General features: G+C 50.2%; 1 protein-coding gene and 1 non-coding gene across 2 annotated transcripts in view; both read right to left on the reverse strand.

Moving 5' to 3' along the window:
• Positions 1-3,410: 3,410 nt before the first annotated feature.
• Positions 3,411-3,551, reverse strand: LOC120361883 (U4 spliceosomal RNA). The gene has a single exon (XR_005577933.2). It is a non-coding gene; the product is annotated as a U4 spliceosomal RNA (small nuclear RNA).
• Positions 3,552-3,927: 376 nt separating this feature from the next.
• COTL1 (coactosin like F-actin binding protein 1) overlaps positions 3,928-27,524 on the reverse strand; it is a 48,308-nt gene continuing 24,711 nt past the window's right edge. The window contains exons 3-4 of the mRNA XM_039460644.2: positions 26,823-26,980; positions 3,928-5,255 (exon numbers count right to left, since the gene is read on the reverse strand). Of these exons, the coding sequence (XP_039316578.1) occupies positions 5,145-5,255; positions 26,823-26,980 (269 nt within the window). The 3' untranslated portion in view covers positions 3,928-5,144. The remainder of the gene's footprint in view (positions 5,256-26,822; positions 26,981-27,524) is intronic.

A 27,524-nucleotide genomic window follows, 5' to 3' on the forward strand; every position in this document is an offset into this window, starting at 1 on the left:
GGTGTGAGTGCCATCTGAGCAGGTGTGGACACCGTGTGGGGCTTGAAGAACTGGGCAGGGCCCCACCTCCTCCTAGTTCAGCCTGGGGAACTCTATTGAAGCTGACTCACAACCACATAGTGAGCACCTACTGTGTGTGGGGCCTCACGCCAGGCACTGGGATGGGGCATCTGCCCCGGAGAGGGGCATAGTTAGTGAGGGAGGGGAGAAGCAACTGGAGAAGGGAGGGAAGAGGCGTATTCGGTCCCCATGACTGCCACAGCCAGTCACCACACCGGGGGCTTAACACAACAGAAAGATATTCTCTCACGATTCTAGAGGTCAGAAGTCAAAGATCAAACTACGGGAGGCTCCTTCCTGCCTCTTCCCGCTGCTGCTGGTGGCTGCAGGCTCGTAGCGGCCTCACTCCGGTCTCTGCCTCTGTCTTCCCGAGGCCGTCTCTCTCGTCTCTCACCTCTCCCGCGTGTTGTCTCTGTCTCAAGTCTCCCTGTGATGCCTGTTGCGGGGTTTGCTGGCACCCCTAAATCCAGGATGATCTTTCATTATATCTGTAGAGACCCTCTTTCGACATAAGGTCACATTCACGGGTTCTGGGGCACAGATCTTTTGGGAGCCATCATTCAGCCCACTTCACAGGGCAGAGGGAACCTTCTAGAAGAGGCAGATCAGCAGAGCCCAGTCTCTCTCTAGAGGGAAAGAGAGAGGTCTTCGGAAAAGTAGAGGAAGGATGTCAGGGCCCGGATGCGGGCGTGGGAGGAGGAAGGTGGACAAGGTCCTGGCTGGAGGCACACGCAGAGCCCCTCCAGCCCTGCCGGAAGTTTGCCCTTGACCACAGGATGCTGGGAGGGGGGCGGCGAGGGGTAGCAAAACGGTAGCATGGAGCTGCAGCCGGAGAGGTGAGCTTCTCTTCAGGTTAGTGTGAACTGTTCTGATGGGCAAGGAAAGGCTCAAAATTAAGGCATAATCCTGAAGAAAAAAAAAAAAAAGCTCTAAACAATATTTTACCCTTATTTTTATGACTTAAGAATTTATTTGGCCAGGTGTGGTGGCTCATGCCTGTAATCCCAGCACTTTGGGAGGCTGAGGCGACTGGAACACTTGAGGTCAGGAGTTTGAGACCAGCCCGACCAACATGGTGAACGCCCCCGCCTCTTCTAAAAACACAAAAATTAGCCGGGCATGGTGGCGGGCACCTGTAATCCCAGCTACCAGGGAGGCTGAGGCTGGAGAATCATTGGAACCCAAAAGGCGGAGGCTGCAGTGCCGAGATTGCACCATTGCACCACTGGGCGACAGTGCGAGACTCCGTCTCAAAAGAAAAAGACCAGAAAGCAGGGCTTCTCTGCCTTCAGTGGTCTCACGATCCCTCGGGATCCTCAGCAAGGGCCCAAGCTGCAGTTTTTGAGTTAAAGGGAAGCTCCTTGACACACGAACAAGCCGCTTCGGACCCTGCTTCACCTGGGGGCAAAGGTTCCATGCAGCCTGTGTCCTCGCTTTCCTGTTCCTTCCTTCGTCCCCCTGCGTTCTCAGCTCAGGTCCCACCTGCTCAGGGAAGCCCTCCCCGATACCCCAGCCAGATCCAGGGCCTTTGTGATCGTCTGTCATGGAACCTGGGCTTTTTTCTCAGAAAGGAACTTACCCTCATCTGGAAACGCACAACCTCTAGTGGGACAAGCTAGTTAATATCCGTCACCCCCGCTAGACTCAGCCTCATTGAAGGTGGGGGCTGTCTGAGTTTGTTCAGCATCAAATCTCCATACCTAGAACAGTGCCTGGCACATAGTAGGTGCTCAATAAACCTGTCTGCACTTGCCCTTCAAGATGCCATTCATGGCTGGGTGCAGTGCCTCACGCCTATAAGCCCAGCACTCTGAGGCCAAGGTGGGAGGATTGCTTGAGTCCAGGAGTTTGAGACCAGGCTGGGCAGCATAGGGAGACTTCATATCTACAAAAGAAATAGAAAAATTAGCTTGGCATGGGTGGTGTACACTTGCAGTCCCAGATACTCAGGAGGCTGAGGCAGAAGGATCGTCTGAGCCCAGGAGATGGAGGCCACAGGGAGCTGTGATCATGCTACTGCACTCCAGCCTGGGCGGCAGAGTGAGATCCTGTCTCAAAACAAAACAAAAACAAAGATTCCATTCACAAGAGGAACCCACTGGAGGGAGATTCAGGCCTCCCTCCCAGCCCCTCCTGCCTGGGATCAGGGCCACTTCTGCAGCCGTCTGCAAAGGAAAAGCTGGCGTTTGTTGAGTCTGGCACTCGGATTTCACTGGTCTGGGATAGGGAGGCCTCATCTGTATTTTCAAAGCTCCCAGTGAACCTAATTCAGAGTCAGGGGTGAGACCACAGGCATGGGGGCAGATTTGAGAGCTGCTGATTCTTTCTAGTCCGCTTAGGGGCAGGGAGTGGGATCGGCGGTGAGCCTGGAGGAGGGCTCAGCAGACCAGGAGGTTCCAGAAGAGGATGGAAGTCTTGCTGGGCTGGAATGCACCTACTGAGCCCACGTTCTGACCGTAGCTAAAACCTGCGCCCTGGGAGCAGACTTAGTTTAGCTCCCTCGGTTTTAGGTGTAGGAAAAACGTTAAGCCCACAGAGCTAACAAGACCAGTGGCAGGTGTGAGGTAAGAACACTGCACCCCGACACACACCCTTTGCACGCACAATCCTCGCTGCTCCTTACGGCTTTCTACACGTAGGCAACGTTGTCCATTTTGCAGATGAGGGAACCAAGGCTGAGAGGTTAACTAACGTGCCTAAGGCCACACAGCTGTGAACAGATGAGCAGAAATTAGAACCCACATGTGGCTAGAACAGAGGCCTCATCTGTGTTTTCATAGATAGGGTGGTGGTGACCTATGTCCCCCATGCCGCCCTGGGCAGCACGATCAGGGTCTTGCCTACACCTTGTAGGATTCCTTCCTGCTCTGATTTCGGCTTCTGCCCTCTCCCCGGCACCCTCCTGGCCCCACACTCAGCTCCTTCAAGCCCAGCTGTCTGCGTTTGAAACTGCTCTGGCCTGATTCTGGGTTCCCACAGGGTCTGGTGTGCTGGAAGTCCAGTTTTTCAGCTGGAGGATAACCTCAGAAAGGATGTCACAGCCAGTGAGGAAGATGCTTTCTCTTGGCTTTTCCTGAAAAGGCAGACAGGAGTTCTGGCCACTCAAAGAGCAGCACAGCCTATGGTCCCATCACGATCCCCAATCTGTGGCCTCACCGCTCCCCTCACAAGCCACGGCACCAGGGGTGTCTAGAGATCTCAGTTTAAATTCCAGCTCTGGCCAGGCACAGTAGCTAACACTCATAATCCCAGCACTTTGGGAGGCCGAGGTGGGCTGATCACCTGAGGTCAAGAGTTCGAGACCAGCCTGGCTAACATGGCGAAACCCCATCTTTTTTTTTTTTATTCAGTCTCCTTAGAGACTGTCAAAAATTGCCAATGCTGACTATATTGCAAATCATCATGGCAGGGTATTGGGAAAAGTTTTCAATTAGCAATAATCGTGCCTCGGATAAACCTCCTTGGCTACGATACTGCCACTGTGCAAAGCTGAAACCCCATCTTTACTAAAAACATAAAAATTAGCCCGGCATGGTGGCGGGGGCCAGTAATCCCAGCTCGTATGGAGGCTGAGGCAGGAGAATCTGTTGAACCTGGGAGGTGGAGGTTGCAGTGAGCCCAGCTCTGCCACTTTCTATCTGGGTGACCTCGCGGGTGAATTAGTCCCTCTGAGCCTCAGTTTTCAGGAAATAGGGACAGAAGCACCACCTGTTTCTTATGGTCACTAAGAATTAAATAAGCTCCTGAACACCAAAGGGCCAGCCCCAGCCACTCTGCAAATGCCTGTGAAATCTGAGTGCGATCATGACTGCCTTTGTTTTTATAGAAAAGAAAAGAACTTTGTAGGACAAATCAGAAACCAAACCGTTTTTTGAAAAACAAAAAAACATTTATTTCTGTCAACTGAGTGCAGAGATGTTCTTCACAACCCCAACGCAGTAGAGATTTCTTCCCCAAAACGAAACGAGCAAGGAAAAAAGAAAAAGAGCTATATCAGATGTGCTCATGAAGAACCAAGCCACTCGCATCTTTCTTTAAAAACAAAACACAACGATCCTTTTGAGTGTGTGGTGCGAGCGTAGGATTGAAGCCGAAGGCTTTCGGGGCACCAAGACCAGGGCTTTGCTCAGCTCCCAGCTCAGTGGAGCAGCCCTGCAGCCCAAGCCACCCTTGCGGCTTGCACAGAAGCTTCCAGAACCTAAAGGATCCATTCCCAGCAATCCTTAAATTCCCAGTCCCCACCCTGGGCCTCTCTCCCTAGCATCCTCGTTGCTTTGGGAGCCCCTGAAGTGAACCCTGAAATACTCCGTCAACTCTGGGCTCAGACCTTTGTCCTTCTCTGTGTCACAAGGAAATTTCTGTCCGGAGGGTGGGAACAGGTGATTTCAGACCGTGCAGTAAAGCCACTGCCAGGCAAATTTTAAGGCAAATTTTCTCTCCTTATTCGGTCTGAGGCAGACCTGACCTCACCCCCGAGCAATCCTGCCTCTGCCAGACATGCAACTTAGGCAACTCTGGATGGAGGTGGGAATGAGGGGGCCGGGGCAGAGTGCAGGAGGTCTGGGTCTGACTAGGGAACGGACGTGTGTGCTTATGAAGGTTGCAGGCACCGGGCGCAGCTCCTGGTCCAGCTGCCCGAGTGGTACGCGGGAACAGAGGCCCAAAAATACCAAGATGGCAAAACAGGCCCCGGCTCTGGAAGCAACGCGAGGCCATGCAGATCCCACTGGGCGGACCTCGTCGCACGTAACAGAAACTCCAGGAAAAGGGGTCACTGCGGGAGGCACCTCGGATCTGATGGCAGGCAGGTCCTTGCATCAAAATGATTTTTCTTTCGAACAAAAAAGGGGGAGAAAAGAAAAAGAAGATCAAAGAAAAAGGTTCCATGAGCGTCATGAGATGGGACACAGCAGGGCTGTAAGGGAAGCAGGAAGGTGAGGGCTGCAGACACAGGGTGGCGGGCGCTGCCTCTCATGGCTTCTTCTCTCCAGGGTGGGCTGGTGGGCTGGTAGCTGAGGCCGGCGGTCCCCTCCCCTGGGGAGCAGGCAGATGACTTTGGCAAGGGGTGTGGGGCTGGGCTGGGGTTACTCCGTCTGGGCGTCGTAGTTGGCTCCCCCAGCCTTCTTCAGCTCACTCTTGATGAAATCTTCCTCCAGCTCCTTCCGATCACTGATCACAAACTCCTTAGCAAAATTCTGCAAGAACAAAGGAAAACACAGTGTTCCTATTAAGAAGGAAAGGACAGGATGTGAGGGTGGCTCAGGAACACACAGGGAAGCAAAGCCCTGAAAACACTGACGAGGGATGGAAATGAGACCTCAGCAGCAGGGCTGTCTGGCAGAAGAATCCTGACTAGGGAGGAGGGAAGGGGGCAGAGGTGACACTGTGTCGTCCCATCACTGTGGGGACGGCCCGAGGAAGCCAGGGCCTGAATTCTGGCTGCATTACCTTGGGCAAGTCCCTGCAATTCTTTGTGCCTCAATTCCCTCACCTGCAAAAAAACCATCTTGTCAGGAGAAAAATAGGTTACCAGGTTGGAAAGGCAGGTGGTGTGCTGGTAAATGTTTTAACACTTAGGCACTCAGAAAAAAAGGAGAGAGAAAAGGAAGCGGGAAGGGGAGGTAGGAAGGGAAGGGAGGGGAGGGGAGGGGAGGGGAGGCCAAAACTCTGATTGGTGGCTTTTGCCTATTTCCATGGTGTTAATATTCCCACAGTGGCTGATGTCAACCTATCAAAGTGATGTCACCATACATGGAGGTGGAAGTAGACAGGCGTAATTCGCTCTCGCCAGCTGTTACCAGCAAGCTTCGGCCACCGATGTTCCTAATGACACAGGAGCTTCCAGTCCTGGGTCTGCCATGGGCTTTCCACCTGCATCGAATTATATGAGGGCAGAGGCTGTGCTTCATTCAATAAATACTATGCCAGGCTGTGGGGCTACAGGGCTGAGCCAAACAGATGGTCACTGTCTCCTCTTGGGGTACACAGGTTTCACCCATAGCCTGCAGGCCTGGCACCCATGGGGCACTCCGTAAACACGTGTGGCATGAATGAGTGAAGCAGGTGACCTGGCTTATCCGATGGCCCTAAGTCATAATGATACACAATTATCGCCATATGTGAATCCTAAGCCTTTAACAAAGAAAATTTCAGGATGATGATAGCTTGACAAAAAAAGCTATCAAAACCACAAACACCAAGTCTAAAAGAAAATCATCCACATTAAAAAAAAAAAAAAAAAGCCATAAGGAAATAACATAAACAATGACCAATAGCTTGTTTTCTTCTTGAGAGAAAAGCCTGTCACCCAGGCTGGAGTGCAATGGCTCAGTCTCGGCTCACTGCAACCTGCCTCCAGGGTTCAAGCCATTCTTAGGTCTCAGCCTCCCGAGAAGTTAGGACTACAGGCATCCGCCACCATGCCTGGCTAATTTTTCTATTTTTAGTAGAAGCGGGGTTTCACTGTGTTGGCCAGGCTGGTCTCGAACTCTTGGCCTCAAGCGATCCACCCGCCCTGGCCTCCCAAGGTGCTGGGATTATAGGTGTGAGCCACCGCGCCAAGCCAACCACAATGATTAAGCACTTCTGTGTACCTGCACAGTGCTGTGGTACTGCTAACGACCCACAGTAGCAAATAAAATCATGGAAAGTGGAAACAACCCCTATGTCCATCAGTGGAGGAGTGGATTATCAGCAAAGTCCATCCGCACAATGGAATACTCCTCAGCCACAGAGAAGAATGAAGCGCTGACTCACGCTGCAAGATGGATGAACCTCGAAAACAGGATGCTGAGTGCAAGGGGCCAGGCAGAAAGACCATATATGGTCGGCCACCATTTGTATAAATGTCTAAAAAAGGAAAACCCATAGAGGCCGAAAGCAGACTCATGGTTACAAGGAGCTGGAGATGGGAACAGGAAATAATAGAGACGTTCTAAAATTGGGATTATGGTTATGGGTGCGCAAATCTGCAAATTCACGAAAAAGTACTGAAAAAAAAGTACTGAAAAGTGCATGCAGGATGAGCTGATTTTGTGGTGTGCACGTTATACCTCAGTCAAGTTCTTTTTAAACAGGCCTTTAAAGTGAAGATAATGTGGATACAAAAAGGCCTTATTTTAAAGGCGACCCGATTATTTTCACTTTAACGATGAGAAAACAAAACCTGGAGATTGTGATGCTTGACGGAAGTCACACACCAGAGGTTCTGTTAATGCCAAAGCTGGCATCTTCAAAGAGTCACCATCTCTTTTTGGGGTGATGAAAAAGTTTTAGAACCAGACAGGGGTAGGGGTTGCACAACACTGTGAATGTATTAAAAGCTACAGAATTGTAAACTTGCACACTTTAAAATGGCTCATGCCTGTAATCCCAGCACTTTGGAGGCCGAGGCGGGCAGATCACCTGAGGTCAGGAGTTCGAGACCAGCCTGGCCAACATAGTGAAAAACCCCACCCCTACTAAAAATACAAAACTTAGCTGGGCATGGTGGCACATGCCCGTAATCCCAGCTACTCGGGATGCAGAGGCAGGAGAATTGCTTGAACCCAGGAGGCGGAGGTTGCAGTGAGCCAAGATGGCACCACTGCACTCCAGTCTGGGTGACAGAGGGAGGTCAGTCTCTAAATAAATAAATAAAAATAAATAAAAATGTTCATTTTATGTTAAATGAATTCCACCACAATCTAAAAACAAAAAAGTCGCCATACTGCCAAGAATGATGAACCCAGGAACATCCTCAAGGTCAAGTTTAACAACAAAAAGACAAAGCATTTGGTGTGCAAAGCCACTGAGAACACTAACAAGAAGGGGAAGTTAATTTTTATCAAGCAGCTGATACGTGCCAGGAACAGCCTCACTCATGCTCTCATTCTGCCCTCAGTATATTAGCTTTATTTTATTTTACTTTTTGAAGATAAGACTCATGGGCCGGGCTTGGAGAGACCTGCCTGGAATACAAAACACCCTTTAGATCCCTTCTGTGCCCACCCTACTACAGTGTGTTACTAAGTATGTGTGATCAGTGCAATGAAAGAATGCAAGTTAGATGGAAAAGCCAGAAAGGAGAATTGAGAATTAATGCATTTCTCAAGCCTGAGTGCCAGGACGTGAGGGGCAGGGAGCGATCAGAAGTAGGAAACCAACAGCTTAAGATGCTTCTAGAATAAAGTCCAAAGTTCCTCTGCTTTGTGATAGCTATATATGGCAATCAACAGAAATAAGAACACTTGAATTTCAAGCCGGTTAGCTATTAGAAGATTTAGATTAAGAAAAACAAGTTTGAGGGCTGGGTACAGTGGCTCATGCCTGTAATCCCAGCACTCTGGGAGGCTGAGGCGGGCAGATCATGAGGTCAGGAGATTGAGAACATCCTGGCCAACACGGTGAAACACTGTCTCTACTAAAAATACAAAAATTAGCCAGGTGTGGTGGTTCGAGCCTGTCATCCCAGCTACTCGGGAGGCCAAAGCAGGAAATGGCTTGAACCCGGGAGGCAGAAATTGCAGTGAGCCGAGATAGAGCCACTGCACTCCAGCCTGGTGACAGAGCAAGACTCTGTCTCAAAAGAAAGAAAGAAAGAAAGAAAGAAAGAAAGAAGTTTGATAAGGTCTAAGAAATCTAAAATGAAAGATACATGGAGCAAGGCACAGGTCAACCTAAAACCACAAGTACTTAGGAAATCAAATTATAAACAAAACAGAAAGAAGCAAAAGAGACAGCAAAGCTAGCAAAACTTAACAGTAATTGTAAATTAACAAAATTACCTTTAAAAATGCTATGTTTCAAACTTAAAAAAAAAAACAACAACCTCAAACCTTGTACTACATACCAAGGACATGTTTAAAATCAAAAGAGTAGCAGAAAAATAATTCCAAGTTATACAAATGAAAGTATATACAAAAGCTACCATATGATCTGTGAAAACATTTAAAGCAAACCGAATCTCACAAGATAAACAGGGGCATCCTGCAACTTGATAACCCCGCTGGCTCAGCTGATGTTCTTTCCTCTCTGCTCAGTAGAAAACAGAATGGAAGGTTATTTTCCCCGTAGAAGGGCTGTTTTTATTGTCCGTACTTAGGTCTTAAAAGACAAGCCGTCCAGCAATCCGATTACTGTCAAAAAGCAAAGAAGGGTTAGAGAGGAAGTGTCTTGACACACTGAAATGGCTCACACCTAGTAGTCCTGTATTCATATTTCATTTCCAATTTACCCTCAGGGGAACACAGAGAGTTAGACTGTGCAAAATTGAGTCCTTCCTCATTCCTTACTGCATTTTTTTTTTTTTTTTTTTTTTTTTTTTTGCCTCTTCCAATGATCAAGAAAGACACTTTAAACATTTCTGAAGCTACAATGACAGTGGCCCTGCTCTAGTCCCCATTAGAACAGAACCCAGATTGTCTGTTCAGGAGAATCCTGACATGCCGCCCCCAGGGGTGGGCTGAAGACTTTGTATTCAGACAAGCCTTGTTTGCTCCCTTCACCTTCAGTCTGGCTGACAGCTGGCACATCTGGCTCAGCTCCCCTCCTCACATAAGAGTCCCTGCCACGTGACTGCCCAGGTGTACAGCCTGGGACTCACTGCACCCCACGCAGCTGCAAAGCTGAGCAGAGGGAAGGGATAGATGGAGGACACTGGAAGGGTGGGCTTCCTCTGGGCCTTCCCATCACAATGGCCTCATAGACAGCAGGGCTGCTGGTCCTTAGAGGTCATCCCTTGCCCCTCAATTCAGAAGGAGAAACTGAGGCTCAGTGAGTGACACCATGAGGCTAGTTAAGTGGCAGTCATCCCCCAGCCGGCTGCTCTCCACCCTTGCACCTGAGTCTGCTCGTTTTTCCCCGCACCTGTCTCCTCCCCTCCCCGCTTCGTGTCTCCTCCTGGTGCTTCTCCTGTGTCTCGTCCACCCCCTCCACGTTCTTTGAGCCTGGCAGTGACTCCTAGCACCTTCCATGTAAAGCAGACATCCCCAAACTACGGTTCGCTGGTGCGGCCCCCTGAGGCCATTTATCTGGCCCCCCGCCGCACTTCAGGAAGGGGCACCTCTTTCATTGGTGGTCAGTGAGAGGAGCACAGTATGTGGCAGCCCTCCAACGGTCTGAGGGACAGTGAACTGGCCCCCTGTGTAAAAAGTTTGGGGACGCCTGATGTAAAGTGTCCGAATGTCAGTCCAATCACTCCCCTGGGACTGGCTCCGCCCATCACCTCACCGGCAGACTGGTCATGGGCGGGCCCATTGTCTAGACGCCACGTGGACACATGGGTCAGACGGGCCTGTGACCGACAATGGTCAGTTCCCTTGAAGCCAGAGCTGGACCCCAGCCTGCTCCTGAGTGGACACTGAGCCGCTCGCGCCTTCTACAGAGCCACAGCCCATCCTGAAGGGGCCCAGGTGGTCCGGCCACATGGAGGGGATACTAGCAGGCCTCCATCCTACACAGGGTGCTCCCGAGCCCCCAGGGGTTTACAAAGGTGAGCCAGCACCTCCCATTCAGGGCGTGGACTCCACAGAGTGTCCCCAAAATGTCTGATCTGAGCCTCAGCCTAAAAGCAACTCGAAACAACCTCCACCCTCTCCACCTCCACGCCTTCCAGCAGCTCCCGCTGGATGAGCGGGTGGCGAGCACCACTGAGGAGTGGGCTTCACTGCATGTCTTCAAAAAGAGCCCGAAGCTGAGTGAACACGGCTCTGGATAGAGGACCCTGACTGGGGCGCAATGCCTGAGACTGGAGGGAGCCTGCGTGGAAGTCTGCCTCACACCTGAGGCCGGAAGCCACAGGCAACACACGTGTGCAAAGCGCGGCCACCCCACGCCACACACCTCCTCACGCCACACACCTCCTCACGCCATAGCACTCGCCGGCACCCACATGCCACAACGCCCACGGGGGCAGGCGCAGGTGGCAAGACTCAGGAGGCAAGTCCTTCACAGAAGGAGACCTCCAGAGAGGGCCCAGTGCAGTGCAGCCACATACAGCATTTCACATTTTCTTTTTTTGAGATACAGTCTCGCTCTGTCACCCAGGCTGCTGTGCAGTGATGCAACCTTGGCTCACTGCAGCCTCAACCTCCCGGGTTCAAGCAATCGTCTCACCTCCGCCTCCCTGGTAGCTAGAACTACAGGCACAAGCCACCACGTCCAGCTGATTTTTGTATTTTACTGTAGAGAGACGTGGTTTCGCCATGTTGCCAGGCTCGTCTCCAACTCCTGGGCTCAAGAGATCCACCCGTCTTGGCCTCCAGAGGCCAGATTTTTTTTTTTTTTTTGAGACGGAGTTTCGCTCTTGTTACCCTGGCTGGAGTGCAATGGCGCGATCTCGGCTCACCGCAACCTCCGCCTCCTGGGTTCAGGCAATTCTCCTGCCTCAGCCTCCTGAGTAGCTGGGATTACAGGCACACGCCACCATGCCCAGCTAATTTTTGTATTTTTAGTAGAGACGGGGTTTCACCATGTTGACCACGTTGGTCTCGATCTCTTGACCTCGTGATCCACCCGCCTCGGCCTCCCAAAGTGCTGGGATTACAGGCTTGAGCCACCACGCCCGGCTGACCAGAGGCCAGAATTTTAAATTTTCTTCCTTTTCTCTCTCTCTCTCTCCACCGCCTCTCTCTCTCCTTTTCTTTCTTTCTTTCTTTCTTTCTCTCTCTCTCTCCTCCCTTCCTTCCTCCTTTCCTTTCCTTTTCCTTTCCTTTTCTTTTTCTCAGGGTCTCATTCTGTCACCCATGCTGCCAGACTGGAGTACAGTGGCACAATCTCAGCTCACTGCAACTCTTAAGCTCAAACGATTCACCTGCCTCAGCCTCCCAAAGTGCTAGAATTACAGGCATGAGCCACTGCACCTGGCCAGGAATTTTCAAATTTCTAGTAGTCACCATTGAAGAAAGTAAAAAAGAAATCAGTGCCATTAATTTTAATAGTATTTTATGTAATCTAATACATGCAAAATATTGTCATTTCTACATGTAATCAATGCTAAAAGCCACTGGTGAGGTCCTTTACCTTCATTTCTTTTGAACAGCCTTAGAAGCCCTGTGTGCTCTCCAGGTTTACAGCACACAGTGATTTTCAAGCACTCAGAGGCCACACGTGGCCAGCAGCAGCCAGGTCTAGACAGAATATTTAAGAGTCTGAAAGAATAATGTGATCAGCCAGAGAGAATCGTGAATTGCAGAGCAACAGAGCCCCTCTGAGGGGAGAAGAGTGACTGGCAGGGGCCCCATGGAAGACTTCAGGGGCTGGAAATGTGCCACGTCCAGATCTGGGTGGTGGTTTCACAGGTGTGTACCATGAACATTCAAAATATACAACAACTTGGGCCAGTCGCAGTGGCTCACACGTGTAACCCCAGCACTTTGGGAGGTAACTGGATCACCTGAGGTCAGGAGTTCGAGACCAGCCTAGACAACACAGTGAAACCCCATCTCTACTAAAAATATAAAAAATTAGCTGAGTGTTGTGGCGGATGCCTATAATCCCAGCTACCTGAGGGGCTGAGGCAGAAGAATTGCTTAACCTGGGAGGCAGAGGTTGCAGTGAGCCGACATCACACCATTGTCCTCCGGCCTGGGCAACGAGAGAGAAACTCTGTTTTTTTTTTTTAAAAAAATTATATATGTATGTACAAATATATATATATTTGTACATACATATATGTATATATATGCATATGTATATACAAAAACTCATGGAGCAGTATTCCTAAGATCTGTGCATTTTACTCTATGTAAACTGTGTTTCAGTTAAACAAAATAGTGAAGGGAGGTGGCTCATGCTTGTAATCCCAAGCACTTTGGGAGGCCAAGGAGGGAGAATTGCTTTAGCCCCGGAGTTCAAGACCAGCCTGGGCAACGTAGGGGAACCCTGTCTCTACAAAAATAATAATAATAATAAATAGCCGAGAGTGGTGGTGCACGCCTGTTGGCCCAGCTACTCGGGAGGCTGAGGTGGGAAGATCACTTGAGCCTGGGAGGTCGAGGCTGCCGTAAGCCATGATCGCACCACTGCACTCTACCCTTGAAACCTGCCATTCACCTCTTCGTTACACAGAGGACCAGCACGCAATGCAGGGAGGGGACACAATGCATCCCAGGGCACTTCCGGGCGGGGCCCTGAGGATTCGTTCCAGATGCCGCCCCAGGGACTGCTCTAGACGGCCAAGCCCTAGAGGCGGAGCCACAACTGGCCAGAGACTGCACAGTGGCGTGTGCCCGTCTGGGGGCGCTGTCACCTGTGGCTGCAGAAACATCTTTGTTTTGTCTAGGAACTCCGTGTCGCTCTCTGATAGCTGCCACGGGGGACTTCTCCTTTCTTGCCAAAGCAGGATTTTTTTTCCAAACGGCCTTATCCAGCTAAGTCTGACTCCACACAGCTGAGGCTGCTTGAATGGTTTGGAACAGTGCAAGCCACCAAGTGGAAGACAACCTTTTGTTTGTTTTTTTGAGATAGGCTCTTACTCTGTTGCCCTGGCTGGAGTACAATGGTGCGATCTCAGCTCACTGCAACCTCCGCCTCCCAGGTTCAAGTGATTCTCCTTCCTCAGCCTCCCGAGTAGCTGGGATTACAGGCGCCTACCACCACACCTGGCTAATTTTTGTATTTTCACCATGTTAGCCAGGCTGGTCATGACGACAAGTTTTGTCCCTGTGACCATTCGTGCCTCAAAGATGCAAAACAAACATTCAACAAAACTTGTCTCCACTTTCCTGAGGAGGGTGATACAGCAAAGGGCACGGGGTCGGTACTGGGACTCCGGTCAGAGTACCTAGCCGTCTATCTTCAAGGCTGGACTTTAAAGTGCATATTTTCCTGTCTTGGTTTTAAATCATCCTTTTCCTATTTATTTATTTATTTTTGAGATGAATTTTTTGCTCCTGTCACCTAGACTACAGTGCATTGGCACAATCTCAGCTCACTGCAACCTCCACTTTCTGGGTTCAAGTGATTCTCCTGCCACACCTGGCTAATACTTGTATTTTCAGTAGAGATGGGGTTTCACCATGTTGGCCAGGATGATCTTGAACTCCTGACCTCAGGTAATCCACTCACCTCAGCCTCCCAAAGTGCTGGGATTACAGGCATGAGCTGCCACGCCCGGCTCCTTTTCATTTTTAAATGGCTCCCAACTGTCTGGGTTTAAACCCCAGCGTGTTGGGAGTAGGCTTGGGCCCAATACAAACAGGCTCAGTGGTCCACGGGCATCTCAGTGGTCCACGGGCATCTCCCTGGAGGCTCAACCTCCCTGAGCCTTAGTCTCCTCATCTGCAAATGGGGATAATTACAGCTTCACCTCCTACGGCTGCTGTGAGGATCGTATGAGCATAAAAGGGGCCTGGACGCTTGCTGAGGGTGCCGGGTACAAAGTTAAGCGCTCATCACTCATGGACAGTGCTCTACAGGGCTGCGGGCTCACCTGCATTCTCAAGATGTGAGGGGAATCTGAGATACAGTGAAGTTCTCTCAGCCCCTCAGAGTGAAGGCACGGCAGTGGCTGGTTCCTCTCCTAGTCCCCAGTGTTTCTTTTTTAATGAAGGGAAGTCCCAGGAATTCCTAGGAATAACCAAGGCAATGAAACTGGCAGAGAGAAGATGCCAGCTCTGGCTGCAAACCTCAAAGCCAAGCCCAGGGTTAGCTGCGGGGGAACAGCGAGGAAGCCTGGCCGGTACAAGTGTGGGGTCTGCTCCTCGGGAGTGTTTGGGCTATGAGGTTATTCCCAACCAATGCAGGGAATGTGAGTGCAGGGGAAGCTCTGGGGAGAAAGCATGAGTGGGGGTTCTTGGGCAGTTGCATTTGTGATGTCAGGAATGCATATTTCTTTTTTTTTTTTTTTTTTGAGACGGAGTTTCGCTCTTGTTACCCAGGCTGGAGTGCAATGGCGCGATCTCGGCTCACCGCAACCTCCGCCTCCTGGGTTCAGGCAATTCTCCTGCCTCAGCCTCCTGAGTAGCTGGGATTACAGGCACGCGCCACCACGCCCAGCTAATTTTTTGTATTTTTAGTAGAGACGGGGTTTCACCATGTTGACCAGGATGGTCTCGGTGGCTCAAGCCTGTAATCCCAGCACTTTGGGAGGCTGAGATGGGTGGATCACGAGGTCAAGGAATGCATATTTCTATGAAGTGGGGCCCAGGAGAGGAGCTGATCTTTGTTATATGGAAAGACAATGAGAGCGACCCAAGTCCCTCTCCCCACAATCACGTGCTAGAGAGCAGCTGTCAAATGCCATACGCTCTCCTAGGCTCTGGGAAGTCAAAATTCTGGTACTGACGGGTTTGTGACAGACTTGAGAACAGAAAAACAGACGCAGGGGGCTCTAAAATGCCCTGAAGGAAGTATTCGGTGGCTCTGCGCCCGGGTTTCCGCCATCCCCCAGCCTCTCCCCACCAGTCGTCCAGGGATCCCACACCTAAGCCTCCAGAGCACACGGATATGGGATGAAGTTCCACCAGGGACACCAGAATCCTAGGGCAGAGGGGAAACCTGGCATGGAAAGTCAGCTGTGGGATCAGGGCACAGGGTAGAATCTCCCCTCCAGCATTCACGAGATGGGGCTGGGGGTGGACAAGACATGCTGGCCACATGAATATGTCTTTCCTACAAGCAGGTGAAGATGACTTATAAACCAAAGACCCTGGAGTGCTGAAGAAATGCAGTCAGTCCCCAGCACCCTGCATCTTGCCAGGAGCCACATGAAAACGCACAGCCATGTAACCTGCTAAACACCCACTGCCAGCCCCACCGAGGCCCCTACACCTCCCTCCCACGACTATTCAAAGTGCTTGAAAGACCAAGGCTTTAAAAATTCAACAGCAAGGTGTAATTTACTTAAAAGGAATGGGTTCTTTCTCTTTCTTCTTCTTCTTTTTTTTTTTTTTTTTTGAAACAGAGTCTTGCTCTGTTGCCCAGGCTGGAGTGCAGTAGCACCATCTCAGCTCACTGCAACCTCTGCCTCCCAGGTTCAAGTGATTGCTCTGCCTCAGCCTCCCAAGTAGCTGGGACTGCAGGCGTGCATCATCATGTTCGGCTAATTTCTGTATTTTTAGTTTCAATAGGGTTTCACCATGTTGGCCAGGCTGGTCTGGAACTCCTGATCTGCCTGCCTCAGTCTCCCAAAGTGCTGAGATTACAGGTATAAGCCACTGCGCCCAGCTGGAACAGGTTCTTGTAATAGGCATGAGTCATCATAAAGGGAAAAACAAACAGATGAAAACGGCACAGGCAAGGGTTTGACAGATTCAGGAACAAAGGCACCCGTGTCACCCTCACAGCTCAGGAGTGACTCTATCCTCCTTCAGTGGGGAGAGAACAAAAGCCAAGACAGAGGCACACGGCTGTGTTTTGGGTGGGCACAGGGTAATCATCTAATGAAGATGGAAGGCGTGATGTCCAAGAAGCAGGCTGTGAGAGTTTTGGCCAAAACCAAACGGGGCGGCTGGCTGTTCATATGCCTAGATCAGTGACCGTCACAAGGCCCCCACCACTTCAGCGTTTGGGCCACTGCCTGTCATCTAACACTTGGCTTTCCTGACCACAGAGCTTTACAGAAGCCCCAGGTGCACCCTGCCTTATTTCTGACTGCGGCTTCATCTGACCAGGGAGGTAAAGCATATGGCAAACATACTCTCCTCTCTCCGGCATCCGAGCAGACATCACAAATTAACCATGGCACTTTCCCCACCGAGTCCAGGCTTAACCTCAGATTAATCCACATTAACACAGAGCTCCAAATAGCCCAGGCTTATTGGTCAGTTGACAAGCTAGAGATTCAATCCAGGTTCAGATCTTCAACTTCTGCCCCATCGAAATGGTGCCCAGCATTTCTTATTCCTCAGCCACACCCATGTTTGGGGACTTCTCCCAAAGAAATAACAGGATTTTTTTTTTAAATGACGACATACATACTCAGAGATGTTCATTGCCAGTAAATACCAGGGTGTTTCCATTTTTCAGCAAACGTTGGATAAGTAAGTAAATAGTATCTACATAACACTTTATATGCACAAGGAACTTATTATACCTGGTATCTTTCTGAACTTTCACAATTCCAGGTGTGAGATATTATCATACACATATTTCAGATGAAAAAGCTGAGGACAAAGGAAGTAAAGTAGCCAGCAGATCACAGGACTGACTCCATGCCAGGAGGAGGAACACACACACAAGCATGCACGCACACACACATGCAGGCATGCACACATACCCGTACGCAGGTATGCACGCAAACACACATGCAGGTATGCACATACAGGCATGCATGCGCACACAGATACGCACACACCCACACGGAGGCATGCACACACACACAGGCATACACGCACACAGATACACACACACCTGCCACACACAAGCACACACACGCAAACACAGATATGCACATACCCACACACATGCAGCCACACACACACACAGGCATGCCACACAGGTGCACACATAGATATGCACACATGCATGTACATGCACATACAGGCATGCGTACACAGACATGCACACAGGCACACACACGTATACACACATGCACATGCATGTATATAGAAACAGGTATGCGTACACCCAGGCACGTACATGCACATACAGGCATGCGTACAGACATGCACACAGGCACACACATATACATACATGCACATGCATGTACATAGAAACACAGGCATGCACACACATGAACATGCAGGCATGCGTTCATATACACCTGCATACACGTACAGACACATGCAGGCACACACATACATACATGCACACACAGGTACACACAAATATAGGTATGCACACACCCACACACAGGCATGCACACACCCACAAGGGTGCACATACATATACACATATGCATCACACAAATCCACACTCACAGGAGTGCCACACCTACACATATACATACACACAGGCACACACCCCCAACAGAGAGGTACACACACACAGAATCACAGACTTACATGTGCTGTACTACATCCACTTACAAAATAATAATTGGCCATTAAAATTATAAAAACAGGCCAGGCACAGTGGCACATGCCTGTAATCCCAGCACTCTGGGAGGCCCAGGCAGGCGGATCACCTGAGATCCAGAGTTCTCGACCAGTCTGGCCAAGATGGCATTTCTATTAAAAATACAAAATTAGCCGGGTGCATTGGAACGCACCTGTAGTCCCAGCTACTTGGGAGGCTGAGGCAGGAAAATCACTTGAACCAAGAGGTGGAGGTTGCAGTGAGCTGAGATTGTGCCACTGCTCTCTAACCTGGGTGACAAGAGCAAAATGTCATCTCAAACAAAAATTATAGAAACAAAAAGCATTTATGAAATGTCAAGAGGAAGGACACAGGCTGTATCTCTATCCCGCTACAGGCTGTGGCACGGGCTCCGAGGGAAGGTTTCCTCCGTGTGAGGTGGCGGGTAGCAGTGGCTGATCACTTAGCTCCCCGCATTTGTCGGAACCCTTTCTGCAAACCACAGCAACTTAAAATAAAACCACCATGGGGAGAAGACTAAGCGTGTGTGCTGGTTCCATAATGGAATCTCACAAGGCAAGATGTCCGAGAACAAAGAATGACAAGAGGTGGACAAAAGCATGCTGGGGTCCAGGGAAGGGGAAGAGAAGCAGGGGAGGAAAAGCACTCAACACAGGGGCAAGCCTTCGAGTGCAGCCAGCCTTCGGCCTCTCCTGATGGCTGGGAAAGCTGTACTTCACATACAAGGAGCTCTCCAGATTCATTTCTTCAGGTTAAGACCCATATACATTCGAACGGCGCACCTGCAAGGCGCAGAGACTCTGTAACGTGCTAGTGACTGTCGGGAATCGCTGCACCAGAGCATCCGGAAGCCAGCTGCTGGCAGGAGCCTGGGGCAGGTACCAGGCTAGGGCAGGCTGTCCAAGGGCTGGCACTGTTTTAGACTTTAGTGGAGGGCAGCCAAGTCACAGTCCACTGAGCAGAATTCTTTGCTTATTAAGATGGCTTCATTTACATGCCCAGCGAAAAGCCAGGGTGCAGCATCTTTTTTCTGAGCAGGGTCTTGCACTGTGGACCACGCCTGAGTGCCAGGCATCCCCACAGTGGTGTGATCACAGCTCATTGCAGCCTCGCCCTCCTGGGTGCAGCCTCCTGAGTAGCTTGGATCATAGGTGCACACCATCATGCTCAGCTAATTTTTTTCAATTTTTTGTAGAGCCGGGGTCTCACTGTATTGCCCAGGCTGGTCTGGAACTCCTGGGCTCAAGCAATCCTCTCACTTGAGCTCCCCTAAGGGATTTTAACCTCTTTAGAAACAGATGCACAAAGCAGACCAATTGCTCTCGTCTCAAATCTTCCCAGGGCTCCTCACTGCCCTCCCATGACAAAAGCCCCACATTTAAAGTGGCCTCCGTTCCCCCACCATCTGGCTTCTGCCCGAACACTCACCTTGACTCAAGAACCAGTTCTCTCCAAGCCTGTTTCCTCATCTGTATATTGGGGTCAATACCACCTCTGGCTCATGGACGGATAAGCCTGGCCCTCTGTACGCGATACCTGATCCCACCATTCACATGCTGCGTGGGAGCTGTTTATCTTTCAATTGTGCAATTTGTTTTTTAAAAATATGTAACATGAGGCTGGGCACAGTGGCTCACGCCTGTAATGCCAGCATTTTGGGAGGCCAAGGTGGGCAGATCACCTGAAGTCAGTTTAAGACCAGCCTGCCTAACAAGATGAAACCCCAACTCTACTAAAAATACAAAAATTAGGCCGGGCATGATGGCAGGTGCCTGTGGTCCCAGCTACTTGGGAGGCTGAGGCAGGACAATCACTGGAACCCAGGAGGTGGAGACTGCAGTGAGCCAAGACGGCGACACTGCACTCCAGCCTGGGCAACAGAGTGAGACTCCACCTAAATATATATATATGTATGGCATGAGCCACAAGAGGCCTCCCTGGCCTCGGCCCAGGTGAAACGCCTCAGGCCAAAAAGGCCCTTCTGGTTATGCGGACATAGAGTCTTTCCATGAACCACTGGCTTAAGGAAGCATAAACACACCACACAGAAATAAACAGCTGAAACCCTCCGGAGGCAATGAACAGTCTACGGACGGTCCATAGAGTGCCCGGTGGTAACTCATGCTCTGTAAGGGGAGGACCGTCTCGTACATCTCATTCCATAGAATGGTGTAGGCTTTCCTGGCTGCCAGTCAGCTCTCACTCCTGCTTTCTTTAATTTTTTTCTTGTTATTGAGATGGAGTCTCATTCTGTCGCCAGGCTGGAGTGCAATGGCACGATCTTGCCTTACTGCAACCTCTGCCTCCTGGGTTCAAGCGATTCTCCTGCCTCAGCCTCCTGAGTAGCTGGGATTACAGGCATGTGCCACCAAGCCCAGCCTAAGTTTTGTATTTTTAGTAGAGACAAGGTTTCACCTTGTCTGGTTAGCCTGGCTGGTCTCAAACTCCTGACCTTAGGTGATCTGCCCACCTCGGCCTCCCAAAGAGCTGGGATTACAGGCATGAGCCACTATGCTCAACCTCCTGCTTTCTATTGAAACAGAAGCAGAGATGTGGAATTTCAACCTAGCCCTGAGTCCCCTGAGTATAACTAGCTTCCACAATTTAATTTAACACAAAGAACAGTTACTGAGCATTTAAAAGCTTCTGTCCTGGTAAAACACAAAGAGCCTACATGAGCAGATTCATTCCTTCATTTCTTAATTTTTTTTTTTTTTTTTTTTTTGAGATGGCGTCTTGCCCTGTTGCCCAGACTGGGCTGTAGTGGTGTGATCTTGGCTCACTGCAACCTCCGGCTCCTGAGTTCAAGCAATTCTCATGCCTCAGCCTGCCGAGCAGCTGGGACTACAGGAACATGCCACCATGCCCAGCTAATTTTTATATTTTTAGTGAGATGGAGTTTTACTATGTTGGCCAGGCTGGTCTTGAACTTGTGACCTCAAGTGATCTACCTGCCTCGGCCTTGGCCTCTAAAAGTACTTGAGATTACAGGAATGAGCCATTGCACCCAGCCAATTTCTTAAGTTTTTCAAATTATTTTAAAACAGAGAGGCAATCTCACTATGTTGTCCAGGCCGGTTTCAAACTCCTGAGCTTAAGCAATCCACCTGCTTCAGCCTCAAAAAGTGCTCGGATCACAGGCATGAGCCCTGGCACCCAGCCTCATTTCTTCTTTTCTTAGCCCTTGCCACGTGCTAGCACATAGTACTCTTCCAGCACTAGGAATACAATTCACAAAGCAGCCGTGGCTTCTGCCTTCTAGGAGATTAGGGTTAGTTACTTTATTAGTATAATTCCTGGAATCTAGACCCTAGTAGAAACAGATACAGGCACAATGAATTCTGATTGAGGCTGGTAGGAGAAAGGGGTAAGAAATTAGGGTTTTGAAGGATGAATAGGAGTTCACCAGGCATCGAAATGGAGAAGCCCTTTACATACCCACGGCTTTTCTTTCATCCTTCCAGCCACTCTGAAATTTTACATTCTCTTTTTCCTAAGTGAAAACACAGAAATTCTGGTGATAAAATTACGTGCCCAAAGTCCTATAGTTGTGGACTGATGGAGCTAGAATATCAACTTCAATCTCACTCTCCCACATGCCGTAACTTTTTCTATTTTGCACAGCAGCATTTTTAAAAAGTAAGCACAGAGCAACAATCCAGTTTAAAGTTGCCACCATCAAGAAAGACCGGGAATCAGGAAATTTAAAAACTAACTGCATGTGCAACACAAGTCTGCAAAAGGAGCGTGCAGCCTGCTTCCGGCTCTGAGCCTCCTCCCTGGTGCCAGAGGACTGTGAAATGTGCAGGGTGGCGAAGTGGCCGAGTCGGGGCTCTGAGCCCACAGCCTGGATTCCAGGCATAGCCCTGCACGGCCGGGCACCCAGACCTTTAGCAAGTTACTCAGCTTTCTCGGATCCCAACCTCCTCATCTATAAAACAGGGCAAGCAGCAGACCTGGCCTCGTGAAGGAGAAATTACTTAATACACAGAGTGTCCTTCAGACAGTGTCAGGCACACAGCAGGCACACAGTAAAACTATTGTTATTCATATTATTGCCACATTGGTACCCAAAAGAGGCCCTCAGAGGGGAGGGGTGGGTACCTCTGGTCCCAGAAATTCAGCCGGTCCTGCCACTGGGGTTTATTTTCATTTATTTATTTACTTATTTTTGAGACAGGGTTTCCCTCTGTCATCCAGGCTGGAGTGCAATGGCACAAGCACGGCTCACTGCAGCCTCCAACTCCCGGGCTCTTGCGATCCCCCCACCTCAGACTCCTGAGTAGCTGGGACTACAGGCATGTGACACCACGCTCTGGCTAACTTTTTTTATTTTTAGTAGCGATGAGGTCCCACTATGTTGACCTGGCTGGTCTCCAACTTCTGAGCTCAAGCAATCCTCCTGCCTTGGCCTCCCAAAGTGCTGTGATTACAGGTGTGAGCCACTGAGCCTGGTTGCTCCCGGGGCTTAGAAGCCGTCGGGATAGACTCCGACTGGCTAGTTCACACCACCCTGGCACATCCGTCCCTCCCACCTCCACTTCTCCTCGGATGCTGACCCTGAAAGCTGAGCTTCACGCCCTCTGGATTCCGATTCCTGGCTCCGTGAATGTTTGTATTATGTTAAAGAATGAATAAAAGGATCAAGTGAATGAACCCATTCTGCAAGACAAGCATGTCGCAGCACTGACCAAGCAAGGCTCTCAACCGAGAAAGCCTGGCCCTAGCACATCGCAGGCCACTACCAGAGGTCAGGGCATTGTCCCCACAATCCTGCAGAGACAGGAGAACAATGGGACAGAGGTTCTGTCCTGGGCACCAGCCGGGTACTTCGGTGTGGCAGACAACAGCTGTGGTCCAGGCAGCCGTGCGTGCTGAGCGTTCGGCGCATTCCCCAGACTTGAGTCTGGCCGTCACAGTCGCCAGCCCAGCCTGCCTGGCAGCCCCTGCTGCCCCGTGGCCTTGCTGGCATTTGTCTTGTTTTCCTAGCCACCGCCGCCTCTCACTTTCTCAGGCTCTGAATAGACTAAGGAGACTCAGAGTCGAACCTGACTCTTACTTCTCCCAGGCTCTAGCCCCAGCTCTGTTACTCATTAGCTGTGAGCTTAGGGCAGGTCCTATCACTGCTGTGGGCCTCAGTTTCCCCGTATGCTGATGCACCTGTGTGGCAGGCCACAGGTGAAGTATGAACTGCTGGAGGTCAGCGCTGGCAAGTGCAGGTAAGGCCAGGCCCTTCCTGTGCTGCTGATGGCTGTGACTTTGGCCCGAGCCATTTACAACACAACTGGCAATATCGGTAAACAACAGGAGTCACGCTCTGTGCCCTGGATCTCAGCATCTGTATCGAGCTTCTCCTAAGAAAATGATCTACAGGGTAGAAATGTTTCCTGCCAAAACTGTGTGTCATGGTGTTGTCTAAAAGGAAAGCTGGAAAGCTACTACTTCCGGGTCCCAGAAATTAAGACATTGGTCTAAGCACTTGCCCTCTATTTGCTCATTTAATCCCCACCACAATCCTACAAGGCACACACTACATCACTCTTATTTTACACATCAGGTGACTGAGCCCAGAGCATGTAAGCCATGTGCCCAAGGCCACACAGTAAGTGACGGAGCTGAAATTTAAACCCATGCCATCTGGCTCCAAAGTCCACTGTACTACCCTTTCCTCCTTGACAAAGTAATATACGGTTCATTTAAAGGCAAAATGCCTTCATAAACAAATGACTCCATTAAAATAAAAGAATAATTTTCAGAACACGCCAAACTAGAATAGGACACAGCAAGTCAACTTATCCGATTCTTCATTTTACAAATGAGGATACTGAGGCCCAGGGAGGGAGAGATGTGTCCGTGGTCGGGCGAGTGGTTAGTAGCATAAAGATCCCTCCTCTAAATGTGCCGGGCGTGGTGGCATACACCTTTCATCTCCAGCTACTCAAGAGGCTGAGGTATGAGAATTGCTTAAGCCTGGGAGACAGAGGCTGCAATGAGCTGAGACTGCAACACTGCGCTCCAGCCTGGGCGACACAGTGAGATTCTGTCTCAAAAAGAAAAAAAAAAAAATGCCCCCGCCGGATTCCAGTTCCTCCACATCAATGACCATGCATTGAATGTACACCCTCCACGTCACACACAAAGCACGAGAATGCACGTGCATGACTTTTATTACGACCAAAGTCGAGGGTTTATGAATACAATAATCTTAAACTAAAGGCCAATCCACTTCTTCTTCACATGGAAATGATGGCCAAAAAGCAACCGGGTAAGTGACCCGGTCCCCAAGACATGGCACCCAGAACGGGCCCATCTGGAAGGTCCTCAGAGAACATCTGCTCTGGGTCTCCATGAGGCAGAGGGGAAGCTAGCTGATAGGCAGGCCAGTCTCAGACGGGGTTTTAGTGGCTGTGGAAAGATAGCATCATGCCAGCAGAATGGACCCTTTGCAACCTAGATGGCTGTATTTGCAAATGCAGCATGAATGTAAAGTCTTGTAGTAGTTTCGGATAATCAGCATTTTTAAATGCAGAGGTGGAAAATGCAAATGGTAATGGTCAAAATATAACCCTGCACCTGTGGTTCCAGACAGCATTCCAGCCGCCCCGCCCCCCCATCCCCCACCCAGCACTGCAGTGCACATCTGTGCCTCATTCACCATGAGATCCCTTTCTTTAACAACTGTGATCACAGTGGAGCTTCCAGTCATGAAACCCCACTTCCCCACCCGGGTTGTGCATGGGACCCAGGCTGGGCCAATCAGGGTCTTCTTAAAAGATGGACTGACACAGAGGAAAGAGACCTCTCTCTTCTGGGATTGTGACCCAGAAGGACCACCATAGCATGCACCATTTCTTCAGCTGTGCCAAGGCTGCCTGACTCTAAACCAGAACTGAGAGATGAGATGAAAACACTGCATGAGCCCTCAATCCAGCCACACCTAAAGCCGAAAACCCCTGGACTTCCCGCCTCCAAGAGCCAAGCAATTCTTCCCCAAGTGCTGGGATTACAGGTGTGAGCCACCACACCTAGCCAGTATTTTACCACAATTTTTTTTTTTTTTTTTTTTTTTTTTGAGACGGAGTTTCGCTCTTGTTACCCAGGCTGGAGTGCAATGGCGCGATCTCGGCTCACCGCAACCTCCGCCTCCTGGGTTCAGGCAATTCTCCTGCCTCAGCCTCCTGAGTAGCTGGGATTACAGGCACGTGCCACCATGCCCAGCTAATTTTTTTTTATTTTTAGTAGAGACAGGGTTTCACCTTGTTGACCAAGGTTGGTCTCGATCTCTTGACCTTGTGATCCACCCGCCTCGGCCTTCCAAAGTGCTGGGATTACAGGCTTGAGCCACCGCGCCCGGCCTACCACAATTTTTTATATGGGAAGAAAAAAGGAATCACAAAATCTGCAGTGTGGTACCCCGTGCCCACATCCTGGCAAGCGCCTTCCCTCTGCTCTCTTTCTTCCGGGCCACGTCCAAGAGCGGGCGAGCATGGCCGCGGAATTCAGCAGCAGACTTTTGGCCACGAACAAGACTTCTTTTTCATTTTCCATCCTGCTGCCACTCAGAAGACCCCTGAAAGCTGGTTAACCATTAAAACCCAACTGGCCTGGAGAAAGACAGCCTGTGGGGTTGAATAAGTGCTTTTCCGAAACGAGGGTTCCACAGCCAGACGGGGTGCAGACAGCAGTGTCAACCAGGAACGCTGACCAGCGTGTGACACAAATGGCCTTTGTCAGCATTTCCTCGGTCCAGGCACAGCGCTAGCACTGCTCAAGCCAATCTGACGCCCATACCTTTAAAAAATGATTATCTTGCCTCTTAACTCCAGAACCCACCTCCTGAGACTGTATTCTGAAGGAATAATTCAACAGAAGGGAGAAGGGAGCTGCATGTATTACAATGTTGCTTGTAGCATTATTTATAAAAATAAAAACTGGAAGCAACTTAAGAGGCCAGGCACAGGGGAACACTTCGTACATTCCAGTGCATTTGTGGGCCGGGACACTCTGCTCCCAGAAAACCACGAATTACAAAGGCGGTACAGCTTATCATTTACGAAATTACATTAACCTTAAAAAACGTAGCTGGAGACGAGAGTGTGACCTGCAGGCTAGGACTACAGCAAAGCAGAAAAGAAACCCTGGGCCTCTCAGCTGTCACCATCTTCTCTCATTAGACTGTTGTTTTGATTTTCATTTATTTCTTTAGAGACAGGATAAGAGAGAGGTCTCTCCCTCACCTGCCCTTCCTCAGGTCTCCCTTTTTGGAGTTCAGATTTTCTTTTCTCAACACAATCCCATTGCCTGTACCCCAAGAGAACAACCTTGGAAGTTTCTGGAATTGAAAATGTCCATTTTCTTTAATGGCCAGAATGGAAAAGACCTAAAGTAAGCACTGTTCAGAGAAGGTACACAGGAATTCTCCCACGGGATCCTCGAGACCACCACTGAAAGTCAGCCAGGACGCCACAAGGCAGTGGCCGCTATTCTGGTACCCCCCCCCACCAGTCCCCTTCTCTAGAAGCAAGCCACCTGCTCCAACCACGGAGGTAGGTGCCCAGCTGCCATGCTTCTGTTACGGGATAGGTGGGATCGCAAACACAGTGACCTCCTCCTAGCCCCCATCCTGAAACAATTTTGGTGACATTTCACCGGTGGCTCTACTGATGCAGAGACTCGGCATGGCTTATCCCAAGTCACAGCTAAGCTACAAACCCAGGAGTCCAACCCAGCCCTCTCCGTCCTTGCAGGATGGTGACCCTGGGTGAGCTATGACCTCCAGACCTTGGAGGAACTCAGAGAATTACCTGTACGACCTCCTTGACCAGGGTCTTGTCCGTCCCGGTTTTGGCGCGCTGCAGCCCGCTGACGTCCTCACCGATCCACGTGATGAGGGCGAACTTGGACCTCTTGCTCATGGCATCCCCGGTGGTGAAGCGCACGAAGGCAAACAACCGGACGTCATCTGTGGCCAACGGCAAAGAGAGAACACAGTGCTCCGTTAAAACACCCCAACGTGTTTAAAGGATTGCTTTAGCCCAAGAGTTTGAGACCAGCCGGGGCAACATGGCAAAACTGCCTTTCTAAAAAAAAGAATACCAAAAAATTTTCTGGGCAAGGTGGCATGCACCTGTAGTCCCGGCTACCAGGGAGGCTGAGGAGGGAGGATCACTTGAGCCCATGAGATTGAGGCTGCAGTGAGCAGAGATCACACCACTGTACTCCAGCCTGGGTGGCCAAGTGACACCCTGTCTCACATAAAATAAAGTTGTGGGTGTGTGCATTACGTGTGTGTGTGTGTGTGTGTGTGTGTGTGTGTGTGTGTGGCATGCGGGTGCACATGTACCCCACTAGGATAAAACAAAATTACATCAGTTCTACTGGCATCTGGGGCCAGATCATTCTCTCTGGTAGGGAACTTTCTGTAGGTTGCAGGGTGTTGAGTGGCACCCCTCACCTGGACCCACCAGTTATGACAAACAAAAATGCCCCCCTAAGGGGGGCGGAAT

This window comes from Saimiri boliviensis, chromosome 1 (genome assembly GCF_048565385.1).
Source record: "Saimiri boliviensis isolate mSaiBol1 chromosome 1, mSaiBol1.pri, whole genome shotgun sequence".
In the NCBI taxonomy this organism is placed as follows: domain Eukaryota; kingdom Metazoa; phylum Chordata; class Mammalia; order Primates; family Cebidae; genus Saimiri; species Saimiri boliviensis.